General features: G+C 40.2%; 1 protein-coding gene across 1 annotated transcript; it reads left to right on the top strand.

Moving 5' to 3' along the window:
* The first annotated feature begins 3,189 nt into the window (after nucleotides 1–3,189).
* On the top strand, nucleotides 3,190–13,450 carry tmprss13a (transmembrane serine protease 13a). Its single transcript, XM_041046800.1, has 13 exons — nucleotides 3,190–3,403; nucleotides 6,337–6,508; nucleotides 6,650–6,757; nucleotides 7,987–8,151; nucleotides 8,730–8,856; nucleotides 9,314–9,409; nucleotides 9,659–9,702; nucleotides 10,327–10,489; nucleotides 10,735–10,913; nucleotides 11,395–11,493; nucleotides 12,032–12,174; nucleotides 12,296–12,448; nucleotides 12,583–13,450. Exons 1-13 carry the CDS (start codon nucleotides 3,386–3,388, stop codon nucleotides 12,595–12,597), a joined length of 1,482 nt encoding a protein of 493 aa, XP_040902734.1. The 5' UTR covers nucleotides 3,190–3,385; the 3' UTR covers nucleotides 12,598–13,450.
* The last annotated feature ends 44 nt before the right edge of the window (nucleotides 13,451–13,494 follow it).

Here is a 13,494-nt window from a genome sequence, read left to right as displayed (position 1 = left end):
ATTTACATAGTTCTCCTCAAACACCTTCCTCTCTTGCTCAACTCCCCTCCCTCTCAGATGATGCGTTTCCTGTTGTTACTACATCAGTGACGTTGTTACCAGTTTTATCTCTTAGTCTGCTAGTCTTTTCTCTCACCAGACGTTTTCCTCTTTCCATATTTACTGAATGTTGTGAACTGCGACTGACGGCCGTCAGAAAAACAAAAACAACAATGCTGTTGGACTGTACAAGGCTCAGAGAAAAGAAAAGGGAAGTGTTCAGGAATTTCCCTGGCCCCTTTTATTTCTTATTTCTTTTTTATCATAAGAGAGGCATTCCAGTGTTTTTGGAGAATTGATATTTTTAACTTCTTAGTTTTCATACTAAAAACATTCAAACACATGATAGTTTTAGTTTGCCTCTATTTGACTTGTGTGTTCTTGCCTTTCTGACTTCATCACATCTTTTCCTGTGAGACTGTCTGTTAAACCTCTGTTGTGGTTGGCTGCACCATGGGTGGGTTTTGCAAAGAGCAGTGGTAGAGCAAGCTGTGACACGAGTGGAAACAAGTAAAAAGACACATAAACTACACTGATAATCTAAATGAATTGTAGGTTTTTAAATATTAACCATCCAAAATAATTTGATTTGTTGATAGACATGAGTTATGAGTTTATATGCTTCACAGACATATAATTCCATCATGACTGAATGTGCATTATGAGTCCAGTATGCAGGCTATTAGACTAGAATCTGGACTTGTCTTTTATGTAGTCTCTTAAAATGTCTAATGAGTGAGTTATAAACTTAACTGACTAAAGTGACAGGAGCCATGACCTTTTCAAAATGAATCAGCTGAGGGGTCTATCTGGTATATCTCTCTGGCGTCAACAAACCACAATGACTGTGGTCCCTTATCTTCATACTTCATCTCACTTTTCTCATCACTTTTCCAGAGATTTCAGAAGAAAGTGTATGATTTAAAGGTTAATGCGGGTTCATATGCAATATATGAGTGTGGTTTTTTCGTATTAGCGAGAATTACTTGGCAAATTACTCAAATACTAGATACTTTAGATAGACTTTTTGATTTGACTTTTAGATATACTTTTTGTCATGAACTTGGTTAATAACTAAATGCAACGTATATGTCCTTCACAGTTTTTTTGTCTCATCATGAAAAGAGTACCATGTACCAAACATGCTGTTTGCATGATAACTTAATATTTACTGTTAATCTCACTGAAACTGCATAGAGATAGCTCACACATAACAGATCCCTCAAATACCTGTATTACCACATTGAAGAGGAATCCATGAGGATGTTGATTTATTAAGAGGGGAAACTTGTTTTGATAGTTTAGCTTTTGAAGGAATGTTATTTTTTTTTCTGAATAATTTATTTAAATTAGTTTACATTTGAACTCCTCTTCTTAGAATATGCTGGCAGTTATGAGAAAGCAGTTTGTACTTATTATAGCCACACGTGTCATTTTTAATTCCCCATTTTGTTTCACACCTCTTTTTCACAAGGGACTCATTGAGTTTTAGTTCCTGGTAAATGCAGACTTGCTAGTGTTATCATATGGTGTCTATCTCACAGGTGGACAAAGAACCACTGCGTAAGCGTGAACTGTGGGAGCTCTCCATAAATGTCAAACATCATCTTCTGTTTTAGTTCAGGGCAGGGACTTTTTTCACAAGTCACTTGATTCATGAGGAATTCCCAGTGAGTACGCCCACATAGGAAGAGTCTCTATATGATATTACCCTCTAGTGGTGCTACAAGGTGCGTACATTTTCACAGTAAAAATCTTGTGATACTTCTCATAAACTCAATTTATCATGCAGTATCTCAGTAACGATAAAACTGCAATGGGCTCACACAGAGAATTACAGAATTTATCTGACCATCAAAGGTCTTGTAATACAGACCTGTATTTCAGCATTCAGATATTCAGCACTAACATTATGCACTGGTGTGCTCTATCTGCTTATCATTCATGGTTGCATACTTTGGGGACATTTTACCTTTATTTATGTAAGAGGACTGTTGTGGCAAAGATGAAACATGGGGAGAGAGTGACAGGATGACATGCCACAAAGGTTCTCAAGCAGGTTCAAATCTGGGGCAGTGTGGTTTCGTGGTATGTGTCTTAGACCACAATGCGCTATGTTCATAATCATGTGCTTTTTAGTATAGTATATGTACACAAAAGCAGGCACTCAACGCCAAGTAAATTATTTAGCTTGTGGATGCTTATCGCACAGCACCCACAAGCTAAATTGCTCCTGTTAAGTCCTACATATTGTGACAGGGAGAAAGATGCAGGAAAGGCAGACACTTGGAATCAAAACTACTGTAACCATGGGAAGCTTTCAAAAGGAGACATTGCAAAGCATCAGTGTGTGGTATCTCGACAGATATCAGATGAAGGAAGCTTCAAAAGTTTCCAGAAACAACACAGCTGCAGTGAGGTACTGTTGTAGGAACAGCAATGATGAAATTCACAGAGAGAGGAAAATACATCAGTCAGACAGTGCCACCCATGAGTGAGTGATGGAACATATCCTGGTTTGCTATGTTTGAGTCAGTGTATTGTGTTGTCTGTAAATCTCTGTGGCCTCCAGAGGGTTGAAGAGTGCTGTTCATGCCAGAGATTATAGGCTGACATCAGAGGTTTAACTTGTTTCAATTTACCTGCCAGACAGCAGGTGGAGGGCACTCAGCAGTGCCACCTATATGAATGAACAAGGGAACAGATCTTTATTTCCAGAATTCAATGACAGAGCTCCCTTTTCCCCAGCATGTCCCTAAACTGCTAACAAGCATACTGAGGTGCAAGGTTTACAGATTAGACATCCTGCATTTAACTGACATAATGTAGAATTTCATTGTATGTGAAAACCATTTAGTCTCACCATTTAAAAAAAAAGGTTTCTGTCATTCTTTGTGGAAAAGATGCCATTTTGGTTCGGGTCCCTGACAGCTCAGCTGGTGTCATTTGAGCCATAATGGAGGTTCGTACTGTGAAACAAGTGCCGACAGTTTCTGGCCACCACGAAACCGGTCTGGCAGGTGGGAAACTGTTGCACTGGTCACGCCCGTCTCTGTGAGGAAAAGAATGAGGGATTGAGAGAATGATGGAGGCTGGAAGTGGGAGGTGTTAGGGAGGGAGGGGGAAGGTGGATCTACCTGTTGCTGCTTAGATGAAGGTCAGTGACAAACGCATAGCCAAGTAGAAAGGAGAGGAGAAGAAAAAGAGAGAAGGAGAGTAGAGGTGTTAAATGTGGCGTCACAATGCTCTAACCACTGCTCTGTGACTGAGTAATCGCCTGGATGTGAAAAAGTATCCAACTACCTGCTCTCACCTCCACTCTTCACTCTCTGCTGCCCTGAGTCCGATGGCAAAGCATGACCTGGTAGGTTCTTCCTTTGTCTTTCTCTTTCTCTTATAACAAAAACCTCCTTCTTCTTGCCACAGTATGTCTCTTGGTTTATTCAGCCTTCCTTCAATCAATAGTCAAGCTTCCTCCTTAATCAATACTTACTGTCCTACTGTCACTACCTACCGTCACTCAGACTCTTGTTCTGTTTATCTGCTTCTCTGTTTGCTCTGTTTGAGTTTCAGTATATTATGTTGTCTGTAAACTTCCAGAAGGTTGAAAAGAGCTGTTCAGTGCAGGGATTATTAAGGTTTTATTTGTTGCAATTAACCTGCCAGGCAGCAGGTGAGAAGGGGCTCAGAATATATTGTAGGTTTTGCCTAAAATAAACTGTTCAATTGTTATAAAGGGGTTCTGTCTTTAGTTTCTGTTGGATGACACTTAAAGACTTTGCTTAAAGCTCTTGAGACTGTAACACGCAATGTTTTGTCATAAGGTACAGCCTATCTCCACACCATCAATGAGCAAAGAAAAAAAATCCCTGTTGTCAGCTTTGTGACATTGTGTTTTTGAGATAACGAACTAGGGTTTTAAATTGTTTATTTAGCTTAAGAAGCAGGGGAATTTTCTCAACCCACAATGGAATTGTGTTATTTTCATCTATTCAGAACTTGAGGCACCTATTGCAAAAAAAAAAAAAAAAATGTTTTTTGTGGATTGTTTCCTGACCAAAATCAAGAGTCTAAGAATGAAGGGTGTTGTATGTTGTACAGATTGTAAAGCCCTCTGAGACAAATTTAAGATTCCACTGAAAATGTTGCTACGTTTTCAGTGGAAACTTACTGTGTGTTCTGTTTACTTAAACAGGAATATTTTAAGATTTGTTTTGGTTGCGGTCAGGCTCAGATCACCGTATTCTCTAAAGAAATGCAGCGACCTGACGTGTATCTGTCTTGATTCCTTCTTTTTCCTACAGACAAGGCAACTAAGCATTAAGGGACACTTTAGTTTACTATTTCGTGTTGGGTAGCTTTGTAACTTCATATTATCATAGTTCTTGTTTGAGGCAAACAATAACTTTTAAATGTCATGTGATTCCCTAATCTTTTAATTTTTTTCGCAGTAATCTTCCAGGATAATGGCTGATAGGCAAACTATGCAAGATGATCCATGTGTACCCTGGTGGGAAATATGATGAACCTGCTCCTCCACCTATTTCATTCTACTTCTATTAAGTGGGGTGTATGCTGCCTATAGGCATATTTTGAAACTTGATCAGCATGCAATAGAAATTGTCTTATGAAACACCTTTTGTAGCGAGTCCACCCATTGCCTTCTGAGTGCCACCTGGACATAATGCCCCCCCCCGTTTATGAAGGTGTGACCACAGTGATGAATGAAGAAGGGTCCCAACAGCTTTAGAAAAGCTTTGATCACTGGCTGTTGGAGACTGAATTCTAGCTTGTTTTGGTGATTGAGGTTACTGCTCAATGCTGTGCTCATCAAAACTGATTTGACTCTATTTGAAAAGATTGTGAAAGAAACTGACCCTTTAACTGTGCATTTCAGATTTTAAGCGCCATCGAAATATCGTGCATGGCTGTGTATGTTTTTCAAAAGGCTTTTATTTGTAAGAATAACAGAAGGATACAAATGACTCGACATTTCTGTAAATGCTTGGGTGACACTGCAAACAGGTGATCAGGCAACATTGTGCCCAAACAAGTTTCGTCACATAACTTTCTGCAATCAGGAACTTCTGAATCCCAAGTTGCATTTCACATGCCACCTAACAACACAGAACTATAATAAGTACATATAATAACTGCATATTAATGAAAAATGATCATCATCATCATCATCATCATATCAAAATCTGCCTTCCAGCACCTCTAAAACTCAGTAGTTAACACGTTACATCTTGTTTGTTATATCCCACTTGGCCAAGAAATAGTGTGGAACATAAACCCCCAAACAACACAACTCTCTGGTTTTTGTAAGGATGAAGCAACTGAGACTTGTAAATTAGTGAGCTTTAGAGGTGCTGGTAGGTGGATTCTGTTACCTGTGGACAGAGCCAGGCTATTTGTTTACCCTGTTTCCAGTTCCAGAAGCTACCTCTCCTGTAAACATATTCTCTATCACAACATCCTAGTTTATAGTAGTTAAACTTCAACCATAATCAGGGAAGCAGGAAGAGAAACTTGTTTGAACAATGAAACAATGCAGGTCAAACTTTGAAAGGCAGGTTTTGCAAGTCATCGTAGCAGAAAAATAGATGCAAAGAGATGAAAGGAATCACTGGTAATAGAAGCTATTGTTTTACCAGGAATAGAGTCTGACTGACTTATGTCCACGTTTATCATGAGTCATTCTCAGTGAGTTCATGACAGATCCAATTGGGTAAATGGCCTTTTGAGACCATTTCCAATCGAAATTGTAGTTTTAGTCACCTTCCTGTTACCTCTTATTTGTAAGCAGATGATGACCTACCTGTCCCAAAAATTCAAACACTGATTAAGTCCTTTGTCTGAAATACTTGATATGGATATTGGGAGCTGTGAACCAAAAAGGGCAGAGGAGATAGCATGAACAGAACAGGAAATGAACTCTTGAGACCTTTTAAATCCCGTTGCCGGGACACATCACTTGTGTCTTTGTGTACAAAGTTGTTACCCAGGTGTGGACATAGACTTGATACTAGTGTTAGGATTGCATGAAGGACAATGGCCTACGTGCTTAGTCTTGGCAACCAAAAACATACAGAGTTATTTGTTTCCCTCTCCATTGTCTGTCGATTCATTGATATCATTATACCTATCAAATATAGCATGGTGTCTTATTTCCAAGGGCAACAGATGACACAGTAATGGAGACTTCACATCGCTTTGTGTGTTATTACAATAAAGGATTTTTTTCTATATGAAGTTATTTCCTTTCCTTCCAACCTTTATGTCTGTTTCTTACAGAACGACCCCCCTCCTCCTTACTCTGTAGCTGTGCACACCCAGCCCCCCCTCAAGTCCTATGAAGAGGTAGTGTATGGCGTGGGTCCGGGCCTGAGACCCCCCACCCAGCCACATTACATTCCTCAGTATCCACCACCTGCGATTGTTGCCCAAGTCACACAGTCACACATACGTGAGTGAAATCCACAGCTCCCATACTTTGCTGAGAATATAATTGATGCAGGTGTACCTGCAAAACAAACAGGGACAGAGTCACTTTGAGGATTATCAGTGTGCGTGTTTGTTTATATATTTTTGTACTGTCTGTGTCCAGCCCCCAGAAAGAAGAGGAGCTGCTGTGAAAGTAATGCCCAGTGTTATGGAGGGGCAGGGGGAGCCTTACTGGTGCTTGGTCTGCTGGCACTGGCCATCTGGCTTGGAGGTACATTGTGTTTATTCATACAGATCACTGGACATTGTCATTAATATTCATTTGTTGCTCTAATTTATTTAGGACTATTGTGACTGAATGCAAAGTTCCTCCCTTGTGGTTCCTTTACTTTTTGAAATGTATAGCTTACACACATATACGGTGGGGTCTAAAAGTCTGAGACCACTTACCTCTTTAAGTGGTCTCAGACTTTTGAACCCCACTGTATACAGTTACATTTGTCTTAATAACAATAAGATAAGGCTGTTTTTTCCCCATTTTCATTGAGCTCTGTTGGCCATCACAAAATGTGGGTAGTTTCAATTTAGTATTTTTCCAGGGAATATTTCATTTTTTTCCCCTTCTTTCTAGTTTGGGCTTTTGCATATGTTCATTGTTAAAACAGACAAAATCATATGTGGGAGTTAGAATACCCTGAGATGGGAGTAAAAAGAAGAATATACTTATACACAGCTAGTCAAAAGTTCAAGAAAACATGCAGTTTACTAGCTGTTAAAAACAAGCAAATTTTTGGACTCATCCAGCAGCTGAACATACTCGTGATGTTCTTTCTTCAAATCAAATATTTTTCAACACCGCTGCAGAAATTCCCATCGATGTGTTACGCTTGTATGTTGCTTTGCTTTCACCTTTTGTCCAGTTCTTTGCAAACCAGCTCCATGTGGTTGAAGTCTGGAGACTGTGCTGGTCTCCCATCATGTGAAGCCACTGTCTAGTTCTTTTCTTCTTATGTTCTGGGTCATTATCTTGTTGTAGTAGGAATCACTGACCAACCAGTCACAATACTACTTCCTGCTGTACAGTGTTATCCTGATAATGCATCAGATGGTGTAGTAAGCACCTGTAGGAATTGTTTGCATTAACTTTCAAGGCTTAATTTACTTCCTATGCCTAAATTAACCAATTTCTTACTCCATGAAAAAGGTTTGTTTTCTATGAAGTTTATATGATTTTTCAAAGTATTTTATTTATTTATTCATTTATTTTACGTTCGGCTTTATTATTTACTGGACTCGAAGTTTCAATAAAAAATAGAAAAATGGGGTGTTCCAAAACTTTTGATTAGTACTGTGTTAAAATAGTTGCTGACATTCATGGGTGGTGTATTCATTTAAGTTGCATTTTATAGTTTGTCAGTATTGATTAACAATAACAATAACAACGCACACTGTACCTCTACTTAACCTCACTCATGACAACCCACTCTACCCCAACAACAGTTCGTTACGGCACCAGACTGTCAACAGCAGAGATCCACCATGATGAGGATGATGATCACAGAAGTGAAAATATGCCGTTGCCAAAGTATGACACCTGTCCCAACAATACTGTCCAGTGTAATGGGATAAGAGATTGCCAACGGGGCACTGATGAGACAAATTGTGGTGAGTAGGCTCAACTCCACACAGACCTAATCAGACCCCAACAAATCCAAGGACAGATGGTGAAGAAATATGGGCAGACACTTGACAGATTAAAGATACCCTCAAAATAAAAAAATAGGCCAAAGGATCTGCATGTTGAGTTCTTATCTATGGCAGGCACTTGTATTCAGTTGAAACTTAAATCTACTGTAGTAATATTACTATTATTACCACTTACTACAATATATTTTGTAGTACCTTTTAAGTCAGAAGTACAAAATCCATTCCAGTAGGCAGCATAGTTCAACCTTGTTAAAATGTTGGGCTTCAGTACCAAGGAATCATATAATGTCATATGAAGAAACAAGAAAGAAACTGCACACGGCAGCATGCTTGCATTTGTCAAATCTTGCAAAGTGAAGCTTTAATTTATTTCACATTTGATTTTTATTTTCACTGTAATTGTTTGTTGTTGCAACAACAGCAGCAGCACAGGCCAAACACTCCACATAATAGTCACATTGTGTTAGGCCAGACCCACTGAAGAGATACCATCTAAATTGTCTTCTCTGTTTTATCTACCTCTTTGTCTTCCCCAGTGAGGTTTGGTGCGAACAACGGTCTGCAGGTCAGGACATCTCAAGATGGCCGCTTCCTACCAGTGTGCTACAAAGGCTGGGACCAGAGCCTTGCTGAACAGACCTGCACTCAGCTGGGTTTCAGAAAGTAAGAAAAAAAAATCGCCACATTAAGTGTGCTAAATAACATCCATGAAAAAGTCAGAAAGAAGTAGTACTAAATGATGAAAACCATTTTGGATCAGCGCTACAGCATCAAAATATTTATTACCATTCCCAATCATCAGTCAGAACAAGGTCTGGTTTCATAAAGGAATGATTTAGCTGGTCAGTTTATCAGAGCCCATTTTCAACAGCAGCTAGGGGACCTGTGGACTTCAATCTCCAACCTGTGATTTACCCACTGAGCTCCATCTAATTTCTCCTCACCTGCTGCTGTGTGTTTAGGCCTGAATTGATTCTCCACGGGTCTCTCTGGGGTGTCTCAGTGTGACAGAGCCAGAATGAGTTTCCAGACCCAATCAGACCTTGTTTCAGCAAAATGGTCTCTGCATGTGCAAGTTTATCTCTTCAGCTTTGTGAACTGCCTTTCTCTCTATCTCCAGGCCCAGTGTCACCAAAGCAATGAAATCCCAGGGGTCCATCAGTGTAACAGTGGCCAACAGATCATCTGTGCCTATCCAGGGTCTGGTACAAGTCAGGTATAGAATCTAATCCTTTTTTTTTTTTACCCTGTTTCATACACAGCTCAGACTTGATCTGCATCATCCATCCAATCTGAGTTTATTATGAAATCTGTTTGTAAAAGAATTTCATACAATATTAGCCCCACTGACTTACATTCAGCTATTTTATGGGATTGTAAAGCTATTTATAAAAAACATCAGTAAGGTGCACATTGGTTTACTGTATATACTCATGTTAACTAACATGCTTTTCTCATTACACAGTTCTTCCTGTCCAGACCAGGAGACTGTCTTCCTGCAGTGTGTGGGTAAGGAGCCTCCATCTGTTCCTACAGCCACGTGTCACAAACAGTTACGCATTAGCTCTCTCTGTGTCTCTTTTTCTCTGTCTCTATCTCACACACACCAATAACTGTGCTTCCAGCCATTTGGCACCACAACAACAAAACACAAGCATTTGACATGACTGTAGTATGCTTTGAATCTTAAATCTGAATTGAATTCAGAGAACATTTCTACAGACCATATTATATTAGAGTTGGTGTGATAAGACTGGGTTTCAACAATGAGAAAACCAACAATTAAATGCTACATATCACAATACAACAAATGTGAAGGGTACTGTGCAAGCTGGTTCAGGAAGCCAACTTGAGCCCACTGCTCACTCCTGCTCCTGGCACTGCAACATAAATCAAAGGGCCCCTTTCAGTCATGTTTATCTAAGCTGTTAGTGCTTTGCTCGCTCTTTTTCTGCCATACCTGCTGGCATACTGTTTACTGACTTAATCCATGATCTATCCAATCACCTATTACCACCATTTTGCTGAAACTCACTAAACCATAATACAGAATTACCTCTTAAACCCATATAAAGGATGTTTCAGCTGTTTCTTTGGTATGGTGCAGTATCATACATTGCGTCTTTTTCCCAGACTGCGGTCGCCAGCAGTCTACATCTCGGATCATTGGGGGCAGTGTAGCTAAGACAGGTCAGTGGCCTTGGCAGTTGTCCCTCCACTTCAGAGGATCCCACGTTTGTGGCGGAGTCCTGATCTCTCCTGATTTTGTGCTGACTGCTGCCCACTGCTTCCCAAGGTGACTGACACAGAAAATGTGTTCTAGCAATCTTTTCCACACTTTGGGATTCTTGTTTTTTTTTCTATGCTGTAACACTTTTGTTCATTCTTGCAACAGAATTCATACATTGTAACTGTAGAAATGTATTTTGTTGAGCTGCAGTCCACAGTGTTGAACTGATACATTTCGAAGTTAAGAGATAAAGTCTTCTTCTATGCTAAAACTGTAAGCACCAGTGCCAAATCAGTATGAATCCATTGCAGTGGCAACACTTTGGCTGTCTCAGCGCAGTACTGGAAAGTCTATGCTGGAGTGGTGTCCCTGGACAATCTACCTCAGCCTTACCTAGTTAAGAAGATCCTGCTCAATGAGAACTACAACAGCAAGACTAATGACCAAGATGTTGCTCTGCTCAAACTTACATCTCCAGTTCTTTTCAATGGTCAGTCACATCTTCACTTTGTTAAAACAATGTTTCATCCTACTTTCATACCTGAGGTTGCAGTCAGAATTTCGTCTTCACATCAACACCTTAGCTGCTGAAGCTACCATGGTGAGCAAGACAAGAGTCAGTAAAGGGTTTCAGTATGACTGCTTCCTCCTTGAGAATATAAAGGACAGACAGCCTTGAATGAATCAACACAAGTTGTTTATGTTTGCAGGGAGTACGTATTCATGAAAAGCATTATCTAGTGAAACCAAGTGGGTGACTGAATGGCTTGAAAGACAAGCCTTCTGTTGGCTGACGTGGGTTCAAGAGTCAGTCAATAAACATTCACTCTGCAGCTGAAACGCCCTTGAACAAGTCACTATATTTCTACAAAATCCAGAAATTTCTTTTGCGCTCAGAGTGCTGTTATTTTGAGTACATAGGTTTGCCAGTGTGTTTGCAAAAGTTAATTACTTGTTTTTGTGTTATCCAGATGAAGTTCAGCCAGTTTGTCTGCCTTTGTCTGGCCAGCAATTTCCACATGGAACCAAATGCTGGACTTCAGGCTTTGGCACCACTGTGGCAGGATCAGGTAAGCTGGGACACAAAACCACTGAGTTTATTTATTTCACTGGATCTCCATTAGCTTCTACTGAACCCAAATTGGTCTTTAGAATGCAGTCAGACAAAACTAACAAATCCAGAGAGCTAGAAGACATTCAGGCAGATAGTCATCGGAGGAAAAACAGGTAGGCAGAGCACAACAGAATAAAGTCTGGACCACCTAAGGAAACATGGGTGTGTGAGTAATGTCTGTCATCTAAGCACAGAGACTGACAGCGAAAGAAAAAGATGGATGTAAAACAAAAGTAATGGCTGATGGGCAGTTGCAGAATGACAGAGGAAGTAAGAATACACAACATTGTGATTAATCACATAAACTGGAGACAAAAGAGGGAAGTCATGACCACAGACTAGCTGTTTCCATGGGAGTGCATATATTTATCAATCAGCTGATCCAGCTTTTAAGCTCAGTGGAAAGTTTCACATGTATTCAACCACTACTCTGACATATTTTAGGGCCTTGTTAGAAAAATGAATGAGCACATTGTTTTTGCTTTCAAATGCAGGTACTGTCTCCAAGGATCTGATGGAAGTGACTGTGGACATCATAGATACACAAGTGTGTAACAGCCCCCGTGTGTATGGAGGCGCTGTGACCACAAACATGCTCTGTGCTGGAGACCTGGAAGGAGGCAAAGACTCCTGTCAGGTGAGCATTTAATGTCAGTAGACAGGCTTACAGTAATAAGATGGATACACATTGTGCTATGAACGCCCAGCAGACTTTGGAGGAAAACTTATGTTAAGTAAGTATGAACTATATTTTCCAGGGTGACAGTGGTGGACCTCTGGTATGTCAGGGAGAAGACCACTGGTACCTGACAGGGCTCACGAGCTGGGGAGCTGGCTGTGGTGAAAAAAACAAGCCTGGTGTTTATACCAAAGTCAGTAGTGTTCTTCCCTGGATCTATAGCAATATGCAGGTAAGAATGGGTGAAGCAAACAATGAATAAATTGTGTAGGGGGGCATGTTTGACATCCAGTTGATTAGGATGCACTCAGACTTACAGTAGGCCGCAGGCTGTCACCATCTTAACTTTTCCTGTGCCTCCTACAGCAAGAGAGGCCGTGATGTCACTTTGTCTCCTGCTGGTGGTCTGCTTCACCTCTCCCATCCCCCAATGAACCCTGCACTATGAATTTGTCTTAGAGAGATGGATGGACTTAGATGAAGGAAATGATGAGAAGATGGTGAAGACAGAAAGACAGACAGATGAAAGGTTGGGGGTGTAGCAGCACAACAAAATGCACAAGCAGAACACAGGACTTCTGTCTTGGCGTTCTGCATCATCTATATTCGTCCTCTTTCATATGTCTGTTTTGTGTATTACCTGACCCTGATTATTAATACAACACTAATCAATGCAATGACTTCAGTCCTGCATTCTTAATTTTTCTCCTCTGTCTCTTGGTGTCTCAGTCATACAGTATACTTATGTGGACCTATGCTAGGTGTTAAGCAAACTTCGAAGATGGCTGGTCCTTCTCTTATGTGTTCTGTGCCAATGAAACAGTCCACTGTACTGTGATCTCTTTAACTGGAGTTAGAATGATACTCTTTAAAATGATTGTAGAGGTGTGTTTTTTTTCCTCAGGGACACATCTCAGGCTTTTCTTTGTTAACCGTTGTATTTCATACTAAAATTAAAAAAGGACACTATGTATTCACTTCATGAAGAAAGACAACAATGTGGGCCTTGGCCCCCTGTATGAGCTGGGGCTCTGTCTGTGCACCTAAACCTCCTCTTATACTCACACTGTGAAATTTTTCAGACATTGCTCTTCTTACATTGTGTGTCAATGTGTGTGTGTATTTATGTGGACTGGCCATATTATCTAACAGAATTTTCTACTTGTCCAATGTGTGGGATCATCCAGCATTAAACAATGAGCATATATGAACAATAAAGATCAAGGAAAATGTTTATTATGGCGTTGATTAATCAATAGAAAAAGCCTGACCCTCACA

Source organism: Toxotes jaculatrix, chromosome 9 (assembly GCF_017976425.1).
Source record: "Toxotes jaculatrix isolate fToxJac2 chromosome 9, fToxJac2.pri, whole genome shotgun sequence".
NCBI classification, from domain to species: domain Eukaryota; kingdom Metazoa; phylum Chordata; class Actinopteri; family Toxotidae; genus Toxotes; species Toxotes jaculatrix.
This window is presented reverse-complemented; position numbering and strand designations above follow the sequence as displayed.